This window comes from Harpia harpyja, chromosome 4, assembly GCF_026419915.1.
Source record: "Harpia harpyja isolate bHarHar1 chromosome 4, bHarHar1 primary haplotype, whole genome shotgun sequence".
NCBI lineage: Eukaryota > Metazoa > Chordata > Aves > Accipitriformes > Accipitridae > Harpia > Harpia harpyja.
Window position 1 is genome coordinate 6,427,505 of NC_068943.1, and position 26,396 is coordinate 6,453,900.

General features: G+C 36.4%; 1 protein-coding gene across 2 annotated transcripts in view; it reads left to right on the forward strand.

Moving 5' to 3' along the window:
- The window catches only part of UGGT2 (UDP-glucose glycoprotein glucosyltransferase 2), a 92,467-nt gene that overhangs the window by 29,467 nt on the left and 36,604 nt on the right, over nucleotides 1-26,396 (forward strand). For both annotated transcript variants that reach the window (XM_052785763.1, XM_052785764.1), the window contains exons 11-22: nucleotides 5,205-5,296; nucleotides 6,885-7,035; nucleotides 8,035-8,154; nucleotides 10,792-10,877; nucleotides 15,019-15,154; nucleotides 16,719-16,850; nucleotides 18,314-18,478; nucleotides 18,919-19,042; nucleotides 19,121-19,219; nucleotides 21,075-21,169; nucleotides 23,815-24,021; nucleotides 25,358-25,489. In XM_052785763.1, the coding sequence (XP_052641723.1) occupies nucleotides 5,205-5,296; nucleotides 6,885-7,035; nucleotides 8,035-8,154; nucleotides 10,792-10,877; nucleotides 15,019-15,154; nucleotides 16,719-16,850; nucleotides 18,314-18,478; nucleotides 18,919-19,042; nucleotides 19,121-19,219; nucleotides 21,075-21,169; nucleotides 23,815-24,021; nucleotides 25,358-25,489 (1,539 nt within the window). The remainder of the gene's footprint in view (nucleotides 1-5,204; nucleotides 5,297-6,884; nucleotides 7,036-8,034; nucleotides 8,155-10,791; nucleotides 10,878-15,018; nucleotides 15,155-16,718; nucleotides 16,851-18,313; nucleotides 18,479-18,918; nucleotides 19,043-19,120; nucleotides 19,220-21,074; nucleotides 21,170-23,814; nucleotides 24,022-25,357; nucleotides 25,490-26,396) is intronic.

Below are 26,396 nucleotides of genomic sequence, written 5' to 3' on the forward strand. Positions count from 1 at the left end.
GATTTATTTCTTTCTTATGGCATTATGTATCATTTTGCTTTGTATCCATTCAGGCCTTTTCCTTTTGCCTTGTCAAGACTAACATCTCCAGGGGAACGCCTTCCAGTTTCTTCCACCTTCCCAAACAGTGAAAGAGAACAATGTCCCTCTTGCACTGATGCAGCCTTATCATAAAGAGCTTGCCATGTCCCATCATAGCAAAAATTTCACATAAATGTGTTAGAGCTCTCCACCATGCAAAACTAATGTAAGGCTTTCCAGTCTTGAGTATTTCCTGCCCAAATAGTGACAGACTCAAGAGTTACGTCCTTGTAAACAGTTATATAAACAATTGTATAGGGCTGCTTTTGTCCATAGGTGATTGCCTGTGGGACTGGTGTATTGAGAATAGAATTCACATATCCCAGCAGTTCACCTTCCTGAGCCCTTCAGCTTTCTTGTGTGCAGGGTGCATTGTTTGATTCTTGGGTTTTCACAGAGATCTTATAGTGGGCTCAATATTATGCAGACCTCTTGTTTCTTGCACTACTGAGAAGTACCATAGTTTTTGCTCAAGGGAGCAAATCACTCTCTGCACCCTGCTTCATTGCTTTCTGTATACAGCTGAGATACGCGTTTTTGTATATCTCTCTGTTGTTAGGGTTATTGTCAGGATAAAGCAAAACAAAGCCCTGATAATCATAGTTTCCCCAGAGGACGAGTGTTGGTATCAGGACTTTCCTTGTTTCTTGATGAAGTCTTTACAATGTTGTCCTGGTTTCAGCTGGGATAGAGTTAACTGTCTTCCTAGTAGCTGGTACGGTGCTGTGTTTTGAGTTCAGTGTGAGAAGAATGTTGATAACACTGATGTTTTCAGTTGTTGCTCAGTAGTGTTTAGGCTAAAGTCAAGGATTTTTCAGCTTCTCATGCCCAGCCAGCGAGAAAGCTGGAGGGGCACAAGAAGTTGGCACAGGACACAGCCAGGGCACCTGACCCAAACTGGCCAATGGTGTATTCCATACCATGTGACGTCCCATCCAGTATAGGAACTGGGAAGTGGGAGCGGGGAATCGCCGCTCGGGGGACTGGCTGGGTGTCGGTCGGCGGGTGGTGAGCAATTGCACTGCGCATCATTTGTACATTCCAATCCTTTCATTATTACTGTTGTCATTTTATTAGTGTTATCATTATTAGTTTCTTCTTTTCTGTTCTGTTAAACCGTTCTTATCTCAACCCGCGGGTTTTGCTTCTTTTCCCGATTTTCTCCCCCATCCCACTGGGTGGGGGGGAGTGAGTGAGCGGCTGCATGGTGTTTAGTTGCTGGCTGGGGTTAAACCACGACAAATGTCTTTCTCCAGTTGCAGCTCCATTAACACGAAAATCAAAAAACAACTGCTTAATCAAAAACTAATCCTCTACCCCAAAATGCAAACAACAACAACAACAAAAATTAAAGGTATATCAGGAATTAAAATGGCTATTATTACTAAATATAAGGATTAGGAAAAGTAAGATTTGGTTTGAAATGAAGATACCTGCATTTAGGCACATCTATATGGGTATCTAAACGCTTGTTATAACAATGAAGATGTAGTCAACGGACATCAAAAACTATTTAGTTCACTCAATGGTTGTTTTGTGGGGCATGACAGAATTGCCTAAACCTGGATTTCTGATGTCATTTGAGATACCATGGGCTATCCAAGATAGCCACACAGGTCTGGTGGATGTGGCCACTGGGATATCCATTCCCTGCTGATTGACCTGTACTTTCCAGACCAAGAAGCCTTATCCTGAGACCTTGCAATGTCTCAAATGACATTGTATATCAGCTGGATCAATCATCTGAGTCCATAGACTACATTAAATACATTAACTACAAGAGGATCTTAGGCACATATCAGACTAGGTTTAGGTTTCCTACTACATCCTACCTGAGGCTACAGGCCTTTAGACAGCTAAAAGCTAAAATCTGTTGAATAAAAGTAGGGAAACTTCCTGAACACTGCTGCTAGAGCACAATAAATTGGCATGTGCGTTCTTGAACTACAGTACATCCATCTAGCAGCAGGAGAGATATGATCTCATGCTGTGTGTAACTGGATGATTCCCTCTCAAGATAATGAAAGTTGAGTAGGAAATGCGATGAGAGGAAATAAAGGTATTAAAAGTTGAAAGACATGTGATGATTTAGGTGTAATGAATTATACCTAACTAAGAAATAGACAAAGAACTGCTGTGGATAAAAGGAGAAATAAAATCTCATTAAACACAACTCACAACTTCCAGTGCAATAATTTGCTGAGAGTTTAGCAAGGAAATACCATATGGGTATTATCAGTGTTAAATTCTAGTCTTGGATGCCTAAATACTCCTTTCATCAAAGTTGTTATGGCAAATGGATGCTCTTCTGAACAATCAAATGCCTAGAATCAAAATTGTGTAACGAGTCTCAGCTCTGATTCAGCTTAGTTTGTTTTCTGTTGCAGTACTGAAGGATTTGAAAAACTTTTAGACTCCTATTTCAATACCCAGTAGCTGATAATTTTTTCATTGTTCCTGCATTCATTTTAGTTAGTATTAGGATTTTTATGACCTAGGTCAGCCAGTTGCAGTCTTTCTCAGTATCTGTGCTTACATGAGTATCTGGGCTTACAAGAATAACTCATAAGCTTTCAGTAGTGGTAAGAGATCTCTTATCCTAAATGCTGATTTCAGTGCTTCAAGGAGAGGGCCTGTTCTAGCTGATCTCACGAGATCTGCACAAGAGCCCTGAAGGATGCTGGTAAGATTTCTTGAGACTAATCCTCTTTATATTTATTGTTTGCTCCTTGAGGCCAGTGGCATTAAGGGTGATTTTTCTGCAGTCACAGTACTTCGTGGCACAACACTGGTATTAAAACTGTAATCCAGGTTGGATTTGGTAACTACAGAAAAATTTCATGTATACCTAGAACTTTGGGTGCTTCTCTGCCTGGTGTAGAGGACTATCATCACTGTGTGCCTGGCTGTTTTCTTTTGTCTATTCTGCCTATTTTGCTTGTGTCTCAGGATCAAACTCTGTGTAGGTAAAATGATAAAAAATTTCACCTGCTGCAAAGGTACTGGGCATTGTCAGGCATCTATGAATTTTAGCTGCTTAGAAGGGTTGTGTAGAGTGAGACCTTGGGAGGGCGTGTAATTCTGCATGAAGCTGTGGTAGGAAAAATGTAAATGTCAGACACCAGCTGCTACTTCTAGGTTTTGTTTTAATGGTTGCTTGAGGTTTAACAAAGATAGATATGAAGTCCTGCACTCGGGCCAGAGTAATCCAAAGCAGCGGTTAGTTATAAAGAAGATAGAAGTCCTTCCTCTTTTGTACCACGTTTTGGGACATACCAAAAAAACATTTCTGTAATTTAGATAAGATTGGGAATAAGGTGAGTTTTATAAATTAGAAAAGTAATTAAATTATCTCTTTTTCCTTATCTGACCATAGGAAACTTACTGCCATGCGTTTATGCTCCTCGTTTTTGAAAGGCCCACTGACATGCATTTTTTTAGGTGCCTACAAAAATTTTCGTGAAGGATAGTAACTAACAATTTAAAAAGGCTTTCTGGTTATTTCTTAGCATTAGTGGAATGCAGTCCCCCCAGATCCACCATATCCTTCACATTATATCTGTTTGAGTATATGTATTTAGATACTTTATAACAAACATAAGTAATTATTACTCTTTTGTAAATATACATACAAAATAGCAATGAAAGCACTACAAAGTTCAGGTTACGCCATTGGAATGAATTAAATTTACCAATTTCAAAAGCTGTTTTTCAAGGTCAAGGACAGGTTTTGGACTTTCATAAATATTCTTTCTGTGTTAGGCTCAGGCTTATCACAGCTGCATTTTTACTTCATGGAGAGCCCTGCCTTTTATATGTTGATATAAGGTGCCATTACGTATTTCCATTCTGCTTTGGGTTGTGAAAATGTTTATATACACTAAGGAATATGGTACCGTTTCAATGAATGATGAGTATATGCATGGGATTGGATTACAAGGAGCTTCAAGTGCACTGTTGTCTCATTTATGTGGAGTTGCACTTACAATGCCACAAACCAGTTAGCTTTGAGTTTACTTATATTTAACTGTCTGAAAGTAACTGCGCTACTTCAAAGGAATAATATCACTTTCAACGTTGTCCTGTTTCTTCTCTTATTTGTTCAGTGACAGGCTCGTAAGTGGAGTAATATATGCAGCCTGAGTTGCTTGCTCTGTGTCCTTTTGTTCAAAGTGTGCTTTTAGTTCACACTTATTTTGTTCAGCAAGTGGGAGCTAAATGGGGAAGAAAAAATATCTTTCTCGGCTTGCTTTTTTTCTGCCTATTTTTGGTGCTTTCCATTCCTTTGTTGGGAATTAAGACAGATCTGGAAATCTGACTGCTCCTCATGGGGTGAGTTGGAATACACTGCTGCTGCTCCTGTTACTTATCTTGCTACAGCCACTGTAGATTGAACAGTGTGGTGCCTCACAGCTCTCTGAAATAAAATGATAAGGCATACCTTACTCCCTAAACACTTCCTTCTTCATGTATTCGTTTATTATGGATTTTTTTCTTCTTTGCAAAACAAGGATATGCTATGCTATCCCTTTCTGATCTATGTTTTTTCCAAGGTCCCTTTGTTAGACGAGGTTGTATGTTTCTAGTCCGTCTTTCCTAATTCCCTGTAACAATTGCGACTACACTTCTTTTTTTTTTTTTTTTTTTTTTTGAATTGTGAAAGATGTTAAGCTATTGAGAAAGCTAGTTTTGGGTGGAGGTCTGAAGGACACATATAAGGTGTCCCTTTGTTGAATGGATATGTAGGAGTAATTTTTCAAAAGGTTACAAGCCATATTTCTCTGTGTGTGTGTATTTTCACTTTCTGTTGGCAGCCACTGAGAAATGTGTCTTTTTCTCTACCTTGTACAGGTAGGGACACTGTAGGTTGTTCGGAGGGAATAATCAGCTATTTTCATTTGCATTTGTACATCGAAAGTGTGTTAAATAGCACTCATACAAGTATGTTGTCAATATTTTCACCAACAATGCTCAGCTTAAAGAAGAAATTACGTGGAAGAGATTTGATGTGTCTGTTTTGCAGAATTACTTGAAGTTTTTATATATATGTATATATGTGTTTATATATGTGTATTAGTGTTGACATATACCTAAATAAGTTAGCAGTACTTTTTACTTTTTAGCATTTTCATGAAGTTCTTGGAATCCAACCTGGAGAAGCACGTTTGTTTCTAAATGGCCTTCATATTGACCTGGATTTTCATGATCCTTTTAGGTAAGAGGATACATTTTGTTTGAAGATTACAGAATTACTAATAATACTGGAGAAGTTGTGCTCATGGTGATAGATAATCTCATCTGTTGCATTTTGGGGGCCAGGAAGTGCTCCAGTAGAGGGAATACTGGTTTACAGTGGGTTTGCTTTGAATGTGAACATTGTATAAGTAGTTGAAAACAGCATTTTCTCTTGGAATATGTTTCTAATTTGCTTACAGTTTTACGACTCACCATGTAAAATTAATTTGGAAGTGGAAGGAATCCAACATGTATATATAAAAAGGTTGGAAAAGCACTTCGTAAAAAATAAGTTAAGTGCTTTCACATCCTTATTTCTTAAAAATTAAAAAATATTTGCAGGCATTAAATTTAGATACACATCTTAGGTTATTTTTGGCATGCTTGTGAGTCTGTGTCTGGCCACCTTTTATAATAAGTTCTGTTAATGCAGAACTAATATGCTTTTTGATATAAGAAATCTTTTTCCAGTTTGTGTAATTGTAGTATAATTATTTTGGGTGTGATTTGCCTCTTCTGTGCAAGCACTCATAAACTGTAAACATTTTCCCTTGCATTCTTCTGTATGTTGTCAACAGCAGGACAGACATGACTACTTCAAAATTATCTTTGGTGGCCTGCAAACTGTTAGTAAATCTACTGATGCTAAGGCTGAGGTTATTTTCATGTTCCTATGATTTGTCAGAGTCTACAATTTTTTATTTTCTATTTTTTAACTCAAAATGTCATCTTTTCTCCTCCATGGAGATTCCTCTACTTTCTTGGGTTTAGCTTTTATACTTGCAATTTGTACTTAATTTTTTTTCTTAGCCAGAGTTTTGAGATGGAGTCACTTGCATCTTTTTTGGTAATGATGCAAATATTAATAGCGCTTTTTAATGATAGTGCTATGTTTAATTTCAATATATTTTAGAAGAAAGCTTTCAGAATAGAGAAAACTCAAAATGAAACAAGATAGAAATAAAGGCATTTGTAAAATCTTGCCTGCTGTATTCTGCTGGTGAGTACTTCAGGTTTGTTTCCATTCTCGTATTGAGTTTTCAGATTGCAACAAATGTTCCGGAGTCCTGTTGGGTCTTCTGGGAAATAGTCGTGTTTTAGAGGTGTGGCTATGTGTTTCCTCCATGCTGTTTTCAGGGTTCTACCATGATGCAGACTTAGAGCTCGTCTGTGTCTCCATCATTTGCTGCCTGCTTCTCTACACACTTGCTAAGCTTCCTCTTAGGGTACCCCGCGCTTGGGTTTCTGCCTCAGCCAGGACAATGCAGCAAGCAAACTTCCACTCTGCTGTCCTGCCACATCTTACTAAAGGTGGATGAAATTCCTTCATATAAAATAAATGTGAATGAACAAAAGAGTTGCATAATGTTATAATTCTCTTTTGAAATAAGTTGGAAACAGAGTGTTATTAATTGATTTTGTTTTAAACATTTGACTGCAGGAGAATATAAAAATTATTTTTAATACTAGAAATAATTCTCGCATTAATAGTCTTTGAAATATTTTTTCTTTTTATGTCATGACAAGAATTCTGTGTAGACATTATGCATTTTGTCTTCCTGAAAAAGTATCTTAGAGACTCTTAAACTGGAAGGAAAAGTGATGCATGGCCTTCATGAACTGGGAATCAAAGAGGAGATCCTGACTAAATTTATGAGGTTGCATATACATCCTACAGATGACAGTTATGCGCTAGATATTCGTCACTCTTCAATCATAGTAAGTAATTAAACAATTATTTATTTAAATATTACGTATTTGATAATACTATGTATAAGACAGTCTGTCTTTTTTTGTAGTATAATTGAAATACTAGGCATAAGACCATATATTGATACGCAGTTTAAAATATTTTGGAGGGTGATATCTCTTCACTATATTTTAGGAGTAATTTTCTCTAGCCTATACCTTATTAAAATTTTAAGGTGTAGGATGTTTAAAAGAAAAGAGGAATGTATCTAAGAGTGGTTGCACACTCATAGCTATAGAATTTGGCTTTACAGCAGTTAATCTTGCTACATAATATCTTCATATTATGCAAAACTGCTAAATGTACTTTATGAGTATAAGTGAATTGTGGACAACTTAAATATTTTGTTTCTAATTGTCCAATGACTCTGCTCTTTTCCCTTCTTCAAAATTTATGCAGTTTTCATTACAAAGGTTATATGCCAGTGGAAAAGGCACTAAAATACTAATTTTCTTCACCTGAAAGAACCATATTTCACTCTTCTGTTTGCCAAGGCTTGCACAGAACACAGTAGAACAACAGATTGGCCATATATTAATTAGTTATTTTGATATATCTAAAGTGCTGCTGCGCGTTATAGATAAATACTGTATTTGTCTTACAAGATGGTTATGCTGTGTTACACATCTATCTGTGTGATATGTTATGACCTTTGTATTGTGAAAGTAGTTTCCACACTTGAAAAAATGGTTTCATTCACATCCTGATAGAGTACAAATGGTCTTTTTTCCTTTTCCATCCATTATTAGTTTTATTATGTAGTGCAAATAAAAACCCTGAACAGTTTGATTGAAAAGGAAAAAAAAAATTAATTTTAGAAGCTATTTTCTGTTACTATTTCAAAAAGAAGATAAACCATTTTACTCTTTCCAGGCTTTCCATGTGTTTTAAAATACCCTTATTTATACATACATATTGTACTCAATGTTTAATGTGTGTTTTTTAAATCGCTGCCTTTTTTGTTTTAGTGGGTTAATAATATAGAACAAGATCACAGCTACAGCACATGGCCTGCAAGCTATCAGGAACTGCTAAAACCTGCATTTCCTGGAGTTATACAGCAGATTAGACGCAATTTATTTAATTTGGTAAGTTTGGATAACTTAATTTTTTTGCATAGTGTACGTATTAATATGTGGACAGAAAATTTATTGAAAAATACACATGCTGTATTCATTGTTAAGATAGGTTAGAATTTCATGGTTTTTATGTGGGTCTGCTAACAGTAGTGAAAATCTTTGTCTAGTGAGTCATATATGATTATTAGTCCACTTTCCAGAAGTGGACTTGGGCACAGTTTTGTCAGGAGCTCTTCTGTTCCTTTCCATGCCGCATAGAGATAATTCACTACTATAAATGAATTCTCTTCATAGTACACTACTGAGAGAAAGTAGTGATAACTGTCCTTCTTTTAGAGATGGTGACCAGAGGTACAAAAATATTTAAGTTATAAAGCACACTAATTATGAATGTCTTGTAGCCTAATTTTTCCTCTGTACATAGGATTCTGTATCACTTAGTAAGTTAAGGAAATAGCTATTGCTGATTTAAATTGAAGTTTAAATTACAAAAGGTAATTGTGTGAATCATAGAATCATAGAATGGTTTGGGTTGGAAGGGACCTTTAAAGGTCATCTAGTCCAACTCCCCTGCAATTGAGCAGGGACATCTTCAACTAGATCAGGTTGCTCAGAGCCCCGTGCAACCTGACCCTGAATGTTTCCAGGGATGGGGCATCCACAACTTCTCTGGGAGCCTGTTCCCCTGTGACACCTATGGTGACTCACTACCCTCATTTCTTCATATCCAATGTAAATCTACCACCTTTTAGTTTAAAACTGTTACCTCTTGTTCTGTCACTACAGTGTCACTACTGTGTCACTACTGCTGGTATAAAGTCTGTCTCCATCTTTCTTATAAGCCCCCTTTAAGTATGGAAAGGCTGCTATAAGGTCTCCCTGGAGCCTTCTCTTCTCCAGGCTGAACAACCCCAACTCTCTCAGCCTTGTCTCACAGCAGAGGTGTTCCAGCCCTCTGACCATTTTTGTGCCCTTCCTCTGGACCCGCTCCAACAGGTCCGTGTCTTTCCCATACTGAGGACCCCAGAGCTGGACGCAGTACTGCAGGTGGGGTCTCACCAGAGCAGAGGGGCAGAATCCCCTCCCTCGACCTGCTGGCCGCACTTCTTTTGATGCAGCCCAGGATACGGTTGGCTTTCTGGGCTGTGAGCACCCATTGCCAGCTCATGTCCAGCTTTCCATCGACCAGTACCCCCAAGTCCTTCTCTGCAGGGCTGCTCTCAATCTCCTCATCCCCAATCCTGTATAGATACTGGGGGCTGGTCAAACCCAGGTGCAGGTCCTTCCACTTGGCCTTGTTGAACCTCATGAGATTCATGTAGGCCCACTTCTCAAACTTGTCCAGGTCCCTCTGGATGGCATCCTGTCCCTCAGATGTGTCAACCACACCACGCAGCTTGGTGTCATCTGCAAACTTGCTGAGGGTGCACTTGATCCCGCTGTCTGTGTCGTTGATGAAGATATTAAACAATACTGGTCCCAGTATGGACCCCTGAGGGACACAACTCGTCACTGATCTCCATCTAGACATTGAGCCATTGACCACTACTGTCTGCATGTGACCATCCCACCAATTCCTTATTCACCAAGTAGTCCATCCATCAAATCTATCTCTCTCTCCAGTTTGGAGAGAAGGATGTTTTGGGGGACCATGTCAAAGGCCTTACAGAAGTCCAGATAGATGACATCTGTAGCTCTTCCCTTGTCCGCTGATGTAGTCACTCAAAGTGACATGAAGTTCAGTATATAAAAAGGCAACCAAAATACAAGCAATATGTAATAAAAAAATGTATGTTTATAATGAAGCGTAAGATGTGTGCAATATGAAGTAGATTGCATTATGTATTCAAGGTTAAATATTGGCATGGATGTATATAACAGCTATATTATAGAAATCTACAACATATCATTTAACTGTAATTTGAGGGGGAGGGAGTGTTCAAAATTTTTAAAATTATTCTGCTGCATTTCAGCTACTCTAGCAAAATTATCATAAATTCTAAGGGGAGTTGCAGTGCAAAGCTGAATAAATAAGGTACCAATGTCATAATTAAATCTGCATAAGTACAATCTACCTATGCAGACAGATCCCAGTTTTAGATTCTGTGAATGCCTGAAAGATCTGATTTTACACTTCAAGCTACAATACGTGAAAGAGTGAAGCCAAAGATATGTGAGACAGGAAGGAAGAATTCTTTCCCAATGCTCCATTTTTTAATTAAAGTTTTAAGTCAATATATTCTGTTTGTTTATTTTAGTTTGGCTTTCACAACAGAAGAGAGTTAGTTGAAAGAAGTGGTAGAAAAATCACCATTAGATCCTCTTTAATTAAATATCAAGTTCATTAATAAAAACAAAGTATTGGCACAGAGTCTTTCAAAGGAGAGTAGTGATATCACTTGGTTTGAAGTTTAATAAGTGGTTAAATCCTGTTTTCAGTATTTGGTCCAAATTCATTAATTCTGAAGTTACTTTCATTTATACTCTTAATGTTTTCTTACAATGAATGCTCTAGGAAATTTAAAACAGTTGGGGCGCACAGCTCCTTTGGAATTTTCTGTAGTTACCTTAGATTTTATGTCTGAAAAAAATAAAAACAGACATCACGAATAAATATTGGCTGTATAATATGTTTTCTCTTCTTAGGTACTTTTTGTTGATCCTGTCCAAGAAGACACAGGTGATTATATGAAACTGGCAGAATTATTCTATCATCATAATGTACCACTTAGGTAAGGAAAACTGAAAGTCTTGAAGAAAAGTCTTAAAAGAAGGTTGCTTTCCTTTTTTCTTCCTCATCTTCTATTCTGCTTGGCAAAGATGTGAATTCAAATGAAGTCCAATGCAACAACATTCTAATAAGACACATTGGTTACCCACTTGTGTTAAGCTTACTCAGGTATTAAGTATTCTTAAACAAATAGGTTGCAAGGTATAACGTACCTGAGTGTGTGGAAAATGAACTGCAAAAGTCTGATAAAAAATTATCTTGTCAAATAGTCCCACTGGATGCCCATGTGAAGTTGCATTCTAAGCAAAATATTCTGTAAGTAAAACATGACTGGAAGGCATTTTTGAATTTAGTTATTTCAATTGAGGCTGCTTTACCTAATTTTGGTTTTATGTCAGTACTTAAAGTCCAAAGCGAGATTATCCTCACCAGCTTTTGAATTTCTAAAAATTAGTTGTCTGAGTCTGAACTAGTCATCATTTAAGAGAAAGAGACACTTCTGAGGAAGAATCTGGTTCATCTGAGATGCCTACTTTAAGAAAAAATGAATTGCTCTCAGAAGTGCCTGTTTATTTCCACAGCTTATAAAAGGAGAAGGGTGTCCAAACTAGATCGAAGGTTCAGCAAGATAAATTCCATGGTAAATATTTAAAGTCTTCCTGTGAAATGGCTTTTTGTTTCCTCCATAAATTACAGGGGTTTAATTTTCCTTTAAAATTTTACTAGTTCTTATCATTGTTTTGTTTTTCTTTGTTTTTATCCTTCAATGACAAAAATGTAATGGAGGACAGATCTTAGTTATCTGTGCATTTTTCCACTGTTGTCACTACCTGGGAGGCAATACTGCTTCAGTCTTTGAGGAGAATATAGTCTTGAACCTAATTTGCCTTTTCTGATACATAACAGCATAAGTGCAGCCAAACTGGGTCAGACTAAAGGCCCATTTAGGTCAGTCTGTCTGCAACAAGTCAGAAGGAGCTGCCTAGGTATGATAAAAAGAACAGGGTGACCAGGTACTTTTGAGTATTTTCCTGGCCTTTGCGCATTTGGAGATCAAACAATTCCAGACCTGGATATATTTTCTAAATATTTAGCAACCCTCAATGGGTTTCTCTTCCATAAACTTTTCTGTTTTCCCCTTGAATTCATGTAGAGTTTTGGCGCCCACAGTATCCTTTTCCAGGTGTTTTCACAGTTGAACTATGTGGTGTATGAGGAACTGCTTTGTTTGTTTTGAGCCAGACTTTCAATAGCTTCATTTACTATCTCTGTAGCTCTTATAACTGGGAAAGAGACTAAGCAGTCTCCCCCACTCTCTAGATGCCAGTCATGATTTTATAAAGCTCTGCCATATTCGACTGCAGTCATTTCTTTCCCTAGGTTACTAGTTATTCCTTGCCTGGAAGCTGTTCCAAAGCTTGTTTTGTTTTCAGAGTTGTCCTTCTCTGAACTTTCTTAGTTTTAATATAACTTCTCTGAGATGAGAGCAACAGCCATGTACACAGTATTCAAGATGTGGGCAAGCCATGGGGTCTATACTGTCATATAGTATTTTGATTTGCTGACTGTTCCTACGGCACCCCAATGACACAAGACTTTAGGAAAAGTTATTTACAATAATGAGAGATGTAAAAAGTGGGAAAAGCAATTAATTGTAGAACATGGTGCATCTTTATGCATTAATTATTATTTATATCTTTTTAGAAAACTTGCTGTATTTCTTACTTCCCTCTGTCCTTTGATCTGATGCACACCTGTTTGTCCTGAACATCTGTCTAAACAATTTTATACTGATATGGCAGATTTCATTTTAATAGTTTTAAAATATATAATGTGAAGTGCCTATCCAAATGAAAAGCTGACTTCCTAAATCAACTCATTGAGTTATCGCTTGTAAATACGAAGGTCCTCTGGAACATGGGCTCAGCATTGCAGATTGTCATGTTGTTGTAGTAGCTCTCATGTATCATGAGATCAGTAGGTCTCTCATCTTCTTGTAGCAGCTATGATGGAGCTGTACACTTTGTGGAAATATTTGCAAGTTGCACAGTGTTTTGTATAGCAGAAGCCAGCTTTGAGTCTCTGTGGTACTCGTTTAGAAAGACTATAATTCCCTTGTTCTGTTTTACAATTCACCCCTTTTTGATAGTTGGCATAGTTTTCGATCTTTGAACCAACTGCTGCATATAGAACATTATCCAGTGCTGTCATATGTGTAGTCAGGAATAGGCAGCAGTTTATACAGCTGTATTTCATAGATGGCTGTGACTGTGTAGGCCAGTTAGCACATTATTAAGAGGTTTTGTTTGCAGTTTGGCAGCTGGAGACAATCCTACCTGTAGGTTTGCTAAAAAGTAAATGTAGAGGAGAACAAAGTTGAACAGCTGCTTCGGTAGGGATTTTTCATGGAGCAGCTTTTTTGTGCACTGTTGAGTTTGTCTTGGGAGAAGTGACAGCTAATGGTAGAGGATTTTGCTGCAGACCTAGTATGGATAGCATTAGCTGCAGATGTTCAGGATGATTCAAGGATGTGTTCTGGAAAACTACGTGAAGTTGATCCCTGAACTGCTGCAACAGCAATGTATTCACATAAAATCTCCATTTCTGATTCATAAAAATACCTGGGTTTGGCCATCTTCTTCCCATTCCTCTCTCCCATTATACAAGCAGGTTTCATGTTGAAGTGCAGGGGTTGGAGGGGAGGGCATCTATTCTTCTAGGAAAATTTATTGTTACCAGACAGTGGAAGGCTTGGAAATCCTTAGAAGGGTTCTGATGGCTTTGCACTCACAAAATTCCAGGTGTCTGGCAGAATCTGCCTTCCTAGTCTTCACCTCTTAATGCAGGCAGCTGTGTTCATGAATAGGCATATATTTCTCCTCTTGGGAATCTCTATGTTCTAGTTACGGATGTACACATGCTCTGTCACTTCACTCAACAGAAGGATCTTTCTTGTCCTTTTCCTGTACCAGCTAAGATGTGGAACTGACTGTAATGATCAGAAGTCCTTTCCAGTAGTGTCGTAGAGACCAGAAGGATCCTTATGTGTTCTCAGCAGGGAATATAACTTCAAATATCTTCAGTTTTAACTCTCCTGGGTCTTCAATCTGTGAAGGACTTTATGCTTTAGTCATTGTGCCACTATTTGCAGTCTGTTTGACCAGATTGTCTCGTTGCCCAAAGCCTTTGTTCCCTGGAGAAACAGGATCTTCACATTATTATCTTGGACTTCTGGGTTTCTGGAGCATGTGCCAAACCTTTCGGTGACATCTTCATGAGTTATGTGTGCAAATGATGATGCTCCATTTAATCAAAATGTTTTGTATAGACAAACAAGTGGCTCTTAGGTTTGAATTTCCCCTGCTATGGTAGAACACCAAATCTCTGTTACACTTTATGCTGTAAAGATAGTATGGCCTGGTCAATGCAGGTTGTTTTTCACAAAGACGGTGTCAAAATACCACCTCCACTAGGAGTTTTCTGGACCTTTTTTCATCTCAAGCCTCATATTTCTAGGGCTTTTTTCATTTACTGGAAATGTTGGTAATTGTAGTAGATGTGTTAAAATTGGCGTGAATGGAAAATGAATGGCAATGTGAGGGTGGGGAAGCCCCAGAAGGTAAAAAAGGCAAGAGAAGGGCTAGTAAGAATGGCATGTATTGATGACAGGACATCCAGACCCCAGCATGTCTACATGGAGCTACTCAAGACACACATTTCAGGAAAAATAAAACACACAATGCCCAGACTAAAACAAAGACTTAAGCTGTTAAGAGATGATGGCAGGAATGTAAAGAATGTCATAACCTTCAGACAGGTAAGGACGGAAAGGACTGTAAGTAAATCCTAATGACTCAGAGAAATTTTAATTACTGGCAGCTTTGAATGGTAGAAAAGGCATATCCAAAATCAGTACATAGTTGGTAACCTAAGCATAATCTAGGAGATCTGATGAAGACTGCATAGCTGGTATCCTCAGTGTCACCATATGCAGTCATGGCAACACCACCTTGGTACAGGTGTTTTCATCCCTACCTGCTGGACAGATTACTTGAACACAAACATCTTGTTCATTAGGTATTAGAATGTGTGTGAAACTAATACTCTTTTAAAATGTATGATCTCTTTTTGTTTGTTTATAGAATTGGATTTGTTTTCATTTTAAGTACAAAAGAAGAAATTGATGGAAATGAAGATGCTGGAATAGCTCTTTGGAGAACTTTTAATTACATTGCAGAGGAATCTGACACCTCTCAAGCCTTTACCTCGATAATTAATGTTAGTTCTTTCACAAGAAATCACTTTTTTTTTTTCCTTACTTATTACTTTTCTATATAGTTAGGATTTTGCTCCCTTGTGACAACATGATACATTTGCATTTACTTTACATGGAAGTAAAGTATTAAAACATGAATAGCATTAATATGCTATAGAATGATTTGCAGAAATACTTTCCTGCTCCGGAAACCAGCTTGCTCTTGTCATTTTACCTATCTACAGGCTTTCTTCAAGAATGTGAAAAGGTTAGATGCATGCCTTGCAGCTTTTAGTATTTTCTTGTGAAAAATGATTCTGTATTATTTGTGTTAATATGATGTGCCTGTCTTTGTGTTCTGTATCTCTTGGAGTACAGGCATTTTAATATCACTTTGGCAATCCTATAAGCTTTGAAAAACCCTTGGTTGTTCTCTAGTGTAGAAAGTGAAACAGAGTAAGATGGATTCCTTTTTGGTCATGCTTGAGCTGTTCATGGGTGTAGAAAACAGAAATATTCCAGGCTTGCATTTAGTGAATGAGACAGGTTTTCTGTGTGAGACAATGCAGGTTCATGTAAAGACAGGAATTTCAGAGATGAATGGAGGGAAATAAAGTGAGCAGTCCAGGTGAAGACTCTGCAGGCAAAATTATATCAGAGAATATAGTATTTATGCATAACATTTTTTTTCTTACTTTTGTTTTCTATTATTCTGTTCAGTGCCTAGAAACTAATGTCATGGACAAACTCAGAGAGCTTAAGATGAAAGGAATTGAAGAAACTAGGAGTACCTTGGAAGAGAAATAGAAATCCACAAGTGTTAGGAGCTGACACACATGCATGGCTATTATCCATGACCAGATCACAAAATACCAATTTGTAGTGTGTTTTTTAAAATGTTGTGTCCTCTATTTACTTTGTTTCATCATATAAAAAGGAGGGGATGATAAATATAATTAGAAGATACTAAAAATAGAATCAATAAAATACAGGTTTGAGATATTCAGAGCTATAGAGGGAAATGTATTGTTCCTTGTTTGAAAAGGAACGGATTGAATAATTTTCCCTTCAAATTTCTTTTGTATGTTTGATGAAAGTAATCAAATCTTAGCTATGAAATAAAATAGCATTGATAAAGAAGAATTATCCCTGTAGGAAAAAGCATCGCTGACTAATTCAGGCTTGGATTCATCCCATATAGATTCAGATAACTACCCATGGTTCAGTAGTTTATGGTAAAAATTTAGATTCCTTCTCTACTCGGTGGAGAGAAATAACCTTTCACATTCAGGTCATGTAAGTGTATTTCCTTTGCCACTTCAGATTTAGAGTAAGGGTATAATAATAGATTAATCAGAACAGTCCTCTGGTGAAAAATTGTGCATATGTGCAATGGTGATAATTACTAAAGCAGTATAAAAGCTGCAATATAGCAATAAAAGCAATATAAAAGTATACAGATATAAAATTTACTAGAGGACTATAAAAAGATGATATTTACTTTTATTGTTTATTTACTTTTAATAATTTTAATAAATTATTATTGACAATTCATTACATTTTTTTCTTTCTTTCTAATTTTTACAGATGTACCGTGAAGTGAAAGATGGAAATGTTCTAACAGTAAATCATGTGAAAGATGTTCTTAGAAGCGAATACCCACATGCTGATGTTCAGAGTATACTAGATGTTCATTCTGAATACGATGAAGGGAGGAAGGTATGTTGAGAGCAAAGTGGTAAGAAATACTGCAGTACACAATCTATTGCATTTGCTAAGCTGAAAGATTGCTAAATGTTAAAGCAAGTAAATACAGTATCTTTGAGTGAAATTTTTCTTTAGCTACCATTCAGTCACTAGTGGAAATGCTGAAAGGGTTTCTGCATTACTACTCTCGCTATTAAAATTTACTATTGCCTGCTGCGTTCAGGAGCACAAGTTTTTTTCTAGTAAGCATGTCAAGGGGTCTCTCTCACACTGCAGAAATTGTTTACCTGTGTCTTCTGGGTGAGGAGCTCAAGGCTGTCTTCTAGGCGAATCATTGTTTCCTTTAATTGTGCTTTCTGGTTATAATTTTCTTTGGGAAAGACAGCTATGGATTTTGATTTAAAGGCTATAGAGAAGACATATTTTTATCTATAATTGATTATGTAGACAATTTTCTCCTAAAATATATATAAAAATACTGTTTTCCTTTGTGTGTCCTCAGCCATGCTATCTATACAATCTTGTGCTTCTGACACATGCCATCCATTTTATTTATTTCCTTTTAAAATCTGTTGTATAATGTATATTATGTTCCTTTAAAAAGGTGCATCTGGGCAGCCAGAAAAAAAGGTGCTCTTAGCCTTGCGCTGCTTGTTCCTCACTGAGTTGCATGGAGAATTCATATAGAAGGGCAGTTTGAATTTGCCCTGGAAACAGCTGGATACGCTTAGGGGAGGAAAGCTTCCCACAGAGAGTATTAAAGGAAGAAAAATAGACAAGAGAGCCGCAAGAAGGAAGCCCCCTGTACAAGCAGGGACAATGAAACTGTGATGAAGATCAGGGAGGAGACAGTGGGATGACAGAAAGTTGGGCACATAGAAACTGCCATAGAGTTTGTAACCATCCAGAAAGTGACACTGAAAGAAAACATGAAAGGATGCGGAATAGAAAGGGGGAATGAATTACAACACATTTTTATTTCTATTTGTCTCATGGAATTTTCTCTGTTTGAGGAAAAATTAGCTTGTTCTGCTTTCTTATCAAATAAGGCTTGGCTTCTGAACATAGAAGCCTTTTGAGGTTTATTTGGGGTGCTTTTTTGGGGGAAAAGGTTTAGGTCAATCCACCTGAAACTATGACTGTCTTAAGGTCCTTCTCCAATGTTATTTACTTAATATTTTTTTGCTAAGATTGTTAAGCAAAATAAAGTAATATTTCCCAGCAAGATGACAAAGCAAAAGTTTAAAATACCATGTATAGATCTATAATTTCTTTTGTCATTCTATTTGAGAAATGAGTCCCATGTGTCCTGTTTGGTTTCCAAACGTTTCCTGTTTTGTCCTTGCTACTCATGAGAAGGCGTGACAGTGAATAGTGCTTGGAGATTAGAGTTCATTGTCTCTTGATATTAGTTTCATTTTTTGCTACAGTCAGCCACAGTCTGTTTAATTTTGTGATGTTTTTGATATGATCAGGCAGGAGCAACCTTTTATAAAAAGACTGGCCTGGGTCCATTGCCTCAAGCTCTGTTTAATGGCGTGCCCTTTAACAGAGAAGAGATGGATGCTGCAGAGTTAGAGACAGTTATTCTTCAGAGGATTATTGATGCCACTGGGTTCTTCCAGAGGGCAGTGTTCATGGTATGTTTAACATTTCTGAATGAATGCAAGATGAAATATTTCGCAGTGAATTGAGTCATGTTTATATATTAAATATTTTATAATGAGATGGCTTGAAATGAATAATATCACAACTAAAATTACATTAATTTGCGGTCATGATTTTGAAACAGTATATTTAGATTCTACAAGATTGAAGGATCAACTAAGCATATAGTAATTATGTGGAATTTTTCAACCAGAAACTGAGAATGTACTGCAGTTGTTCATTGAAAAAAATGTGTATCTGATATTTTGAAATACTATCTGTGTTATATTTATACGTTTTTGACTTGACATTGTCCATAACTTGATGTATATAGAAGCTTTAAGCTCAGTTGAAAGATTGTACAAATACTTGGTCTTTGTTTGTCTTGAAACTGTAAAAGTACAGATTTAATTTTTTTCTCTTACTACTATAGGGTTTGTTAAATGATCATATAAATGCAATGGATTTTCTTATGGATCAGCACAATGTAGTTTCCCGTATAAACCCCACTATTCTTGGTGCAGAAAGAAGATACATACATTTCAGATCCACAACTGGTAACTACTTTTCTCAGATTGGCTGTTATGATTTTCCTTTTTTTAGAGTCGTAACATGTTGTGTTTTACATTTTGCAGTTCCATTTGATGTGGAAGACTTCTCTACTTTCTCCTTTTTGGACTCACAAGATAAAAGTGCTGTAATTTCAGACAACATGAAGTATTTAACAAAAAAGGGTATATTCATTTTCTGTATGGGTTATATATATATATATATATATTACAGATTGTTGAAATTTGCCAGTAAATTATCCCAAGTAAGTAAGTATCCCAAGGATCCCATGTAAATAAATAAATTTCCCAATATCCCAGCATCTTCTTTCAGGAGCCAGATCATATCCTAATATTATATACATAAATTATAATTAACAGGATAGTTATTTTAGATTTTGTAGTTTTGAAATGGGATGGATGTCATGGTTAGATATTTTTTGTTTTACAGGCATGAAGTTAAAAAACTTTGCAAGACTTTTGCAGCTTTGAAAACAGGCTCAGTTTTCATACTAATATGGTTTTACTTGAGGATATTAAAGAGAGTATATTCAGTTTTCAAGTGACTCTTCAGCATTATCAAGTGAAGAAAGTATAGTCTTTGTAATATCTATATCAAAATTAGCCATTTCTGCAATTTAAGGAATAAGTGATTTTATTTCTTTTTTATTAGCATTCAGTATCTCTATTTTTCCTCTAGTTAGATTGTTTTAATTTTGATATCTGAAGCTTTGTCTTTCTGTAGAAAAGAATAAATATATATATGTTCTGATGGATTATTGCTCATTTATATATTTTATCTTGCTAAAACTCACACTTTTTTTATACACTTAAAATATTTTTTGATGTAAAATATTCTTATTGCATACGCAAGCACTTTCCCTTGGAGTTAGAAGAAATTACAATTACAACAGTGGCAGCATAATACTGCATGGAATTTTGCAATAGTCTGTACCTTGTTAACTTCTAGGAATAGACAGTTAACGATTGCTCATTTACATCAGTCCATCAAGGGAAAGAAGAATCCTGTTAACAAAGTGCTACTCTTTCAGTAATGTTTATGTGGTATTAACATAGTTTTTACTTATTCCATTATCAGAAAGAAATGCCATATACTTACATTTCTTTAGAATAAAATTATTTGACTCTCTTTGATTCTCTGTCTACAATAACAGGGACATCCCAGCTAGTTGTCAAATGATGGCTGGCTTTCAATCTGTAGGCTCATTTCTAAGATTCAGATCTCTTGTGTAAAACCCATAACCTTTAAGCTGGAATCTACATTTCAAATCTCTGTCCCCAGTGCGTTTCTCTAGACTGCAGCAATGCTTAATAATAACCTCCTCCTAGAATCTCACCAGAACCTTGCAAAATTCCCATCTATATGTATTACCTTTTAGGGGATATATGATAGACCTGAGTAGACTGATATTCTTCTACAGATAATTTTGCAGAATTTTTCATGTACTGTTGCCCTTCTATGAAGAATAAAGAACAGGAGGCTATAGACCAGAAAAAAGGGAAATTTTCTGCATATACACCTATACAGTAGTTTACTTGCTTTGGACTGTATTTGGTATATTCCCGTTTGTGTCCAGAAATGGTAAGTTTTGTCCTGCCTTTGGCTGAAGGACTCTCCCTTTGCTGCTGGGGAAAGTTGAATGGCCTAACTGATGCATTCTTGTAACTAATTCTTTTCATTTCTGGCTATACAACCAGCTTGCCATCAAACGTTGACAAGAAATGTCTGGTAAAGCAGGTCTTGTTAACTGGAGCTAGCTTATTATGTAGGGCCATCTCGTTTCAGTGGTACAACAATAGATTGGCTACTTTAGTGACTCTCATATTAACGTAAGTTACCTCCTAAGAATTTTATTTCAATTCAGAGGGCAAAAGATTCTGATGTGGCAAAGATTAGTCTTATAGTTGAAGTCAGCAAAAATACACATAAACTTCAGAATCTCAAAGAGAAATAATTCATTATTCATTACGCATGAGAAGATCCTCCAGAATGTAAAGCGGGATTATCTTTAATTTTCAGATGAAGATGCATTATATGCTGTTACTATCTGGATTATTGCTGATTTTGATAAGCCAGCTGGGAGACAACTGCTTTCTAATGCCTTGAAACACCTGGTGAGTTTCTAGCAGTTTTTATTAAAATAATTATTATGAATATGTTGTTAACAACACTGTGCACATTCAAAAATTATACTCTTAATTAAAGGTGTAACAATATTTTTTTTGTGGGTCAGGTGCAGACTTACGAGACTGTGCTTTCATTTTGCTCTACTCTCCTGCAGCACTGGCATCTTACAGGCCTATAAATGATCATTTGGTTCGTGGACTCCTGACGCAGGAGACAAACTATGACGCTGTGCATTAAAAGGGTGAATTTCTTCCCAATTACAGACCTTCTCCCATGAGGTAACCTAGCATGTTACCTTGGCCAAGGAAGTTAAGATAATGCCTGTTGGTGTGAACCATTATGCAGTGTTCTCCTGTATTGTATGGCATAGCTGTGGCCATGAAGTGACCGTTTTTCCACATATTGTTTATATGCTTCTGAGATAGATTTTTTTTTATTTTTTTTTTTTTTTTTTTGTATTTTAATATGCTAGGAGGTTCATGCACACTTAGGAGTTTGCTTAATTTTAAGTTCTTCAGTGTTAATAATAGGATTTAAAGTATATGAGTAAATGTCATGTGAATATAAATGAGAAAAAAACCCTCAGTTCTGGGGAGGTTAGAAGAGTAATTAGACTGAAATTGGGAAAACATCTAGATTTACCAGTCAGGAATGAAACAGGAATCGCTCTAAGGGAATTATAAAATTGGTATGTTGCAGGGAGCGTCTGATACCAAATATGTCTTAAAAAGAGGCTTAAAAAAACACAAAGAAGAATATGCAGTACAAGTCCTTGTTACAGGAATAAATTTCATTTATGTGACTGATAGATCTGTGACCCAAGCTTGACAGGTGTATTCCCTCTGTAGTTTCATTTTTTTTTCCCCCTTCAGCGGGGAAAATATGCCATAACTCCCAACTAGGATGTGAGAACTGGGCAAGTCCCCATGTGTTAGTGCAGGGAATTTAGGAAAAACATTAGAAAAAGCCGTTCTGAATAAGTTCTGTTGTATCTTCTATAAAATAGCAGTTTAATTGGTTATCTTCGTTCTAATTCATAGATTTGATTTAGACAAACCTCATGTACTGCTTGGTCTAGTGATTTCTGAGTTTCATGGCAAAAAGACAAAAACATAGTAATTTTTTTAAAGTCAGTTGATTTGTATGGAGATTCTCTACTCCTTTGCAGTCCCTTTTGTCTGTCGGGTCAGGGTCTAGTAGAATTTCTGATAGGTGCAGAACTGGGACAGACACCTCTTGCGCATGACTTGCCATCAGCATTTGAAGAAAAGCTTGCAAGAATCTGGGAGGGGAGGTGGCTGAAGGGAGCTCACTTTCAACTATTCCAGCTAATATATAATATTTTGAAAACTACTAACATATTTTTAATTCATTTGGAAAAAACTAGGGATGTCTTAGCTGGAAGAGACCTCTGGAGGTCATCTAGTTCAGCCTCCCACTCAAAGTGGGATTATTGCCATCATTAGATCAGGTCAGCTGCAGGTTTTTCTGAAGGAGTCCTGAAAACCTCCAAGGAAGTGACTCCATCCCCTCCGTTGACAACTTGCTCTGGTGTTGCGCTGCCTTCCTAGAGTAGTTTTTCCTGCCAGGCCAAAATTTGTGACCATTACCCTTTGTTATACTCTTTGCCACTACCAAGAAGAGTTTGGCCCTGTCATGTTTTGCACTCCCCCTTCAGTAGTTGTTGGTTGCTCTTAGGGTTCTCTGTAGGCTCCTCTTTGCCAGACTGAGCAAGCCCTGCTTCTTCAGTGCCTCCTCGTAGGCCTCTGACCATCTTGGTAGCCCTTTGCTGAAGCCTGTCCAGCATCTCAACATCCTTACTGCACTGGGGAGACCAAAACCAGGCACAGCAGTCCAAGTGCAACCTCACAAGTACCGAGTAGAGGAGAATAAGAACTTCCCTTGACTGGGTTGCCATGTATCTCCTAATGTCGTCTTTCCAGTGGGAGCACACTTCTCAGGAACAGTTTAAAGCACGCATTTTCAAGCTTTTCAAATAAGTGTTTTAACAAAACTTTTCTCAAGGGCTGCAATTTAAAGTTTGCTGTTTAAATATGTTGAATACCAGTGATTTCATTCCTTATTTTTCTATTCTCTACTGCAATAGAGTCCATTTACCTTTTCTTCGGTTAGTGATGCTATTTGATCCTACCTTAGAATCATCACTCTAGTAAAATTTAAGTGGCATCACTGATTTTAGCAAGTGAAAGACTTTCCTGCTGATTAAGATTAAAGTGATAAGTGGATAATTTTTCTTCTATTTATTTTATGCTTAGTTTGATGGTTTTTGAAAAATAGAAATACATCTACAAAACCGGTTCTGAAGTCTGTAAATGAACACTTGTGTATGTCTTTTGTTAAAAATACACTTCTGCAGAATGCTCAAAAGCAATTGTTCTATAAAAAAAAAAAATCTATTTAAAATATGTATTACAGAATAGGTAAATCCTTGCTAATAACATTTTTACTCCTAGTTGAAGTTCTGAATTAGGCATTGATGTTCTAAAGACAAATAGCTGCGAAAAATTAAATACTTAAGGGCATTTCACAAGAGTTATAACAGGTATGAATACATGAGGTAACAGCAGATGGAACCGTAAAATTGTGTATTATTCTGTATTTTTCTTTGCAGAAAACAAGCAGTCATATACGTGTTGGGATTTTGAACAATCCTTCATCAAAAATAAATGAAGATAACACAGCCATTGCAAGAGGAATTTTGACTGCTTTTCTAACCCAAAACAACAGCAACTTAAAAAGTTTCCTAAGTAAACTCAGTAAGGAAGAGACAGCAAAATCCCTTGCTGCTGGGACTAAAATTGCTAAGTTCCTCATCCCAGTGAGTGCAAACTAAATTAGACTACCTTTTCATTTTACATATATTGCTGTTGAGAGTAACAGTGTGTGGCCAAATGATATGAAGTTTATAACCCTTATACAGTTTCTGCTCAAGCAGATTTGGATTTTTGACAACTTTTATGTGATGGAAGAATAGAGAATTTCTTTAAAATAAGGGAAGAAAATACAAGAGTACTGCAAAAATACAGAGTATGGATACTGGATTATTGAGACAAAATAGTTTAATTTTTAATTGTCAATTGGTTTTTTTACATAGGTATCTATTAATTAAAATTACAGTATTAATGTTTGTCGAGAATTAAGACTTCAGAAGTAACTTTTTTTTACCTTGCTGTTGTGGTTGTGAGCAGACACAGACTGAAGCGGTTGAGGTTAACGAGCATCGTATACTTCTGACCAACATTTTCTGTTGTGTTTCTATGAAAATTCATTGGTTTAAAATACAAATGTTGCTGATTTCAAAGTTCACACGTAGAGTGGAGCCGAGTTATCAAATAAAAGCTGCAAACTACAGTTTTTGTTTTAGAAGGAGCTGTAAATTGTAGTACTTTTAAATAGGAAGATTTGGAAGACTGAGAGAACTCTCTGGCACCGTACTGGAAAATTAATTAGCTGGTTTGGGTCATCCTCTTATTTCATTGTCTAATAAATTTTGAAAGACATAAAGGTAGCTAATTAAGCAGTGTATGCATGTTACTAATTTATTTTATTAATTGTGTCTGAATGAAGCTATTTGCTTGGCCTGTACATTTCTAATGCAGAAATACCTACCAGTGGAGTTTAATATAGGAGGATAATTTTGGCAGGTGAGGCACAGTGCCATTGTAAGCATGGCGAAGTTCCAGCATTTTTTTCCCACTTTGAACATGGATTTGTTATGTATCCTACTGGATGATGTTGGCTTCCCTAAAACATGTTTAAGCTGTATCCAATGACCACATTAAAATGACTGTTAGGTTTTTAGAGTATTATGGATTTTTTTATATCTTTTTCCTAAAAGTGAGAATATAGTTCAGTTGTTAACAGAGAATGTTATTTTTCATGCAGCTGTGTGCTGGATCATAGAAAAAGTGCTTAACCTCAGGCTCAGCTTTCATCTCATGGTTATTCACAGTTGCCCGAGGGTAAAAACTGCACACTAGCTAGTTGGGAGATCATGGCTCCACACCAACAGTCATGTACTTAACTGAAGCTGAGGTTGCTGTTTTGATTTCTGGTTACCATGTAACTTGAAGAAAATCTTTGATTACCTCAGCTGTTACAAAATTTATTTTTGCTGAATCATTCCACCATCTCATGCTTTACCTTTGCTTTAGGGAATGGATGATGATACTTTTGAGAAGAAGTACAACACTTTAGGACTGGATTTAATTAAAACCCACCAGATGTTCTGCCAGGAGGTTCTTAAGCTGCGTCCAGGGCAAATGGCTGTTATGAGCAATGGCAGGGTAAGAAAGAAATTAAGTCATCTCTCAATCTTCTTGTAGGTGTTTTTCACTTCCTGGAACTTCAGCTTCAAGCCAAAGAAAATGCATTATATTTATTTCCCACTTACTCAGCCTGTTAGTGAATGGTATGAATGTTTGCCTTGGTTTTTGTTTTACTTCTAATTTGGTTATTAGCTCCATTCCACTGAAGCTACTATGGATGTATGTCATTTCCACAGCTGTTTAAGAGTTAATCTGCCAAAATCGTTTAAATATGTTAATATTTGAAGTATTACACTGACTAGGGTAGTATTTCAAGCTCTAAACCCCTAAATTGTTTATAAATATTAAATTGTTCTATAGTCCTAATTCTTATTGTTCAAATAAAAGTATAGTAGTTTTGTTGTTTCAATTTCTTGTATAAATATTCTGAAACCAATACCCTTAATTACAGTGTGGCTATAGAGGAATGTGATTAAAAAATACAATATTGGGGTCAATATTTAGTATTTGTTAATGACAGTCAATACCTTACATTACAAATACAATTTATACAAACTACTCTGAGTTAACTCTTTTCTATTTTCCATTTATTGCTCCACCATTAGAAAGAAACAGAGATACTATGTTGGCATCTCATTACTGGAAACTCTTTTTAAATTGTGTTCTTAGTTACTCTTGTGCATCCTAAATGGCTTCTGAGATACAACTAAAATACCACTAATGAACCCACAGAAAGTGTTTTTGTTGATAAAGCCCAGAAGAATTGTGTTGGCTTTTGTGTGTCAAACTCCCCCCAACTAAATATGCAATGTTATTTTATAAATGGTTATTACTGTTTTCCATGCCTAAAAAAGCTCAAATAATGTAATCTTTTAAGTTTTGAGGAAATGCGTTTCTTAAAAATACTTGGATAAAGTTGATAATA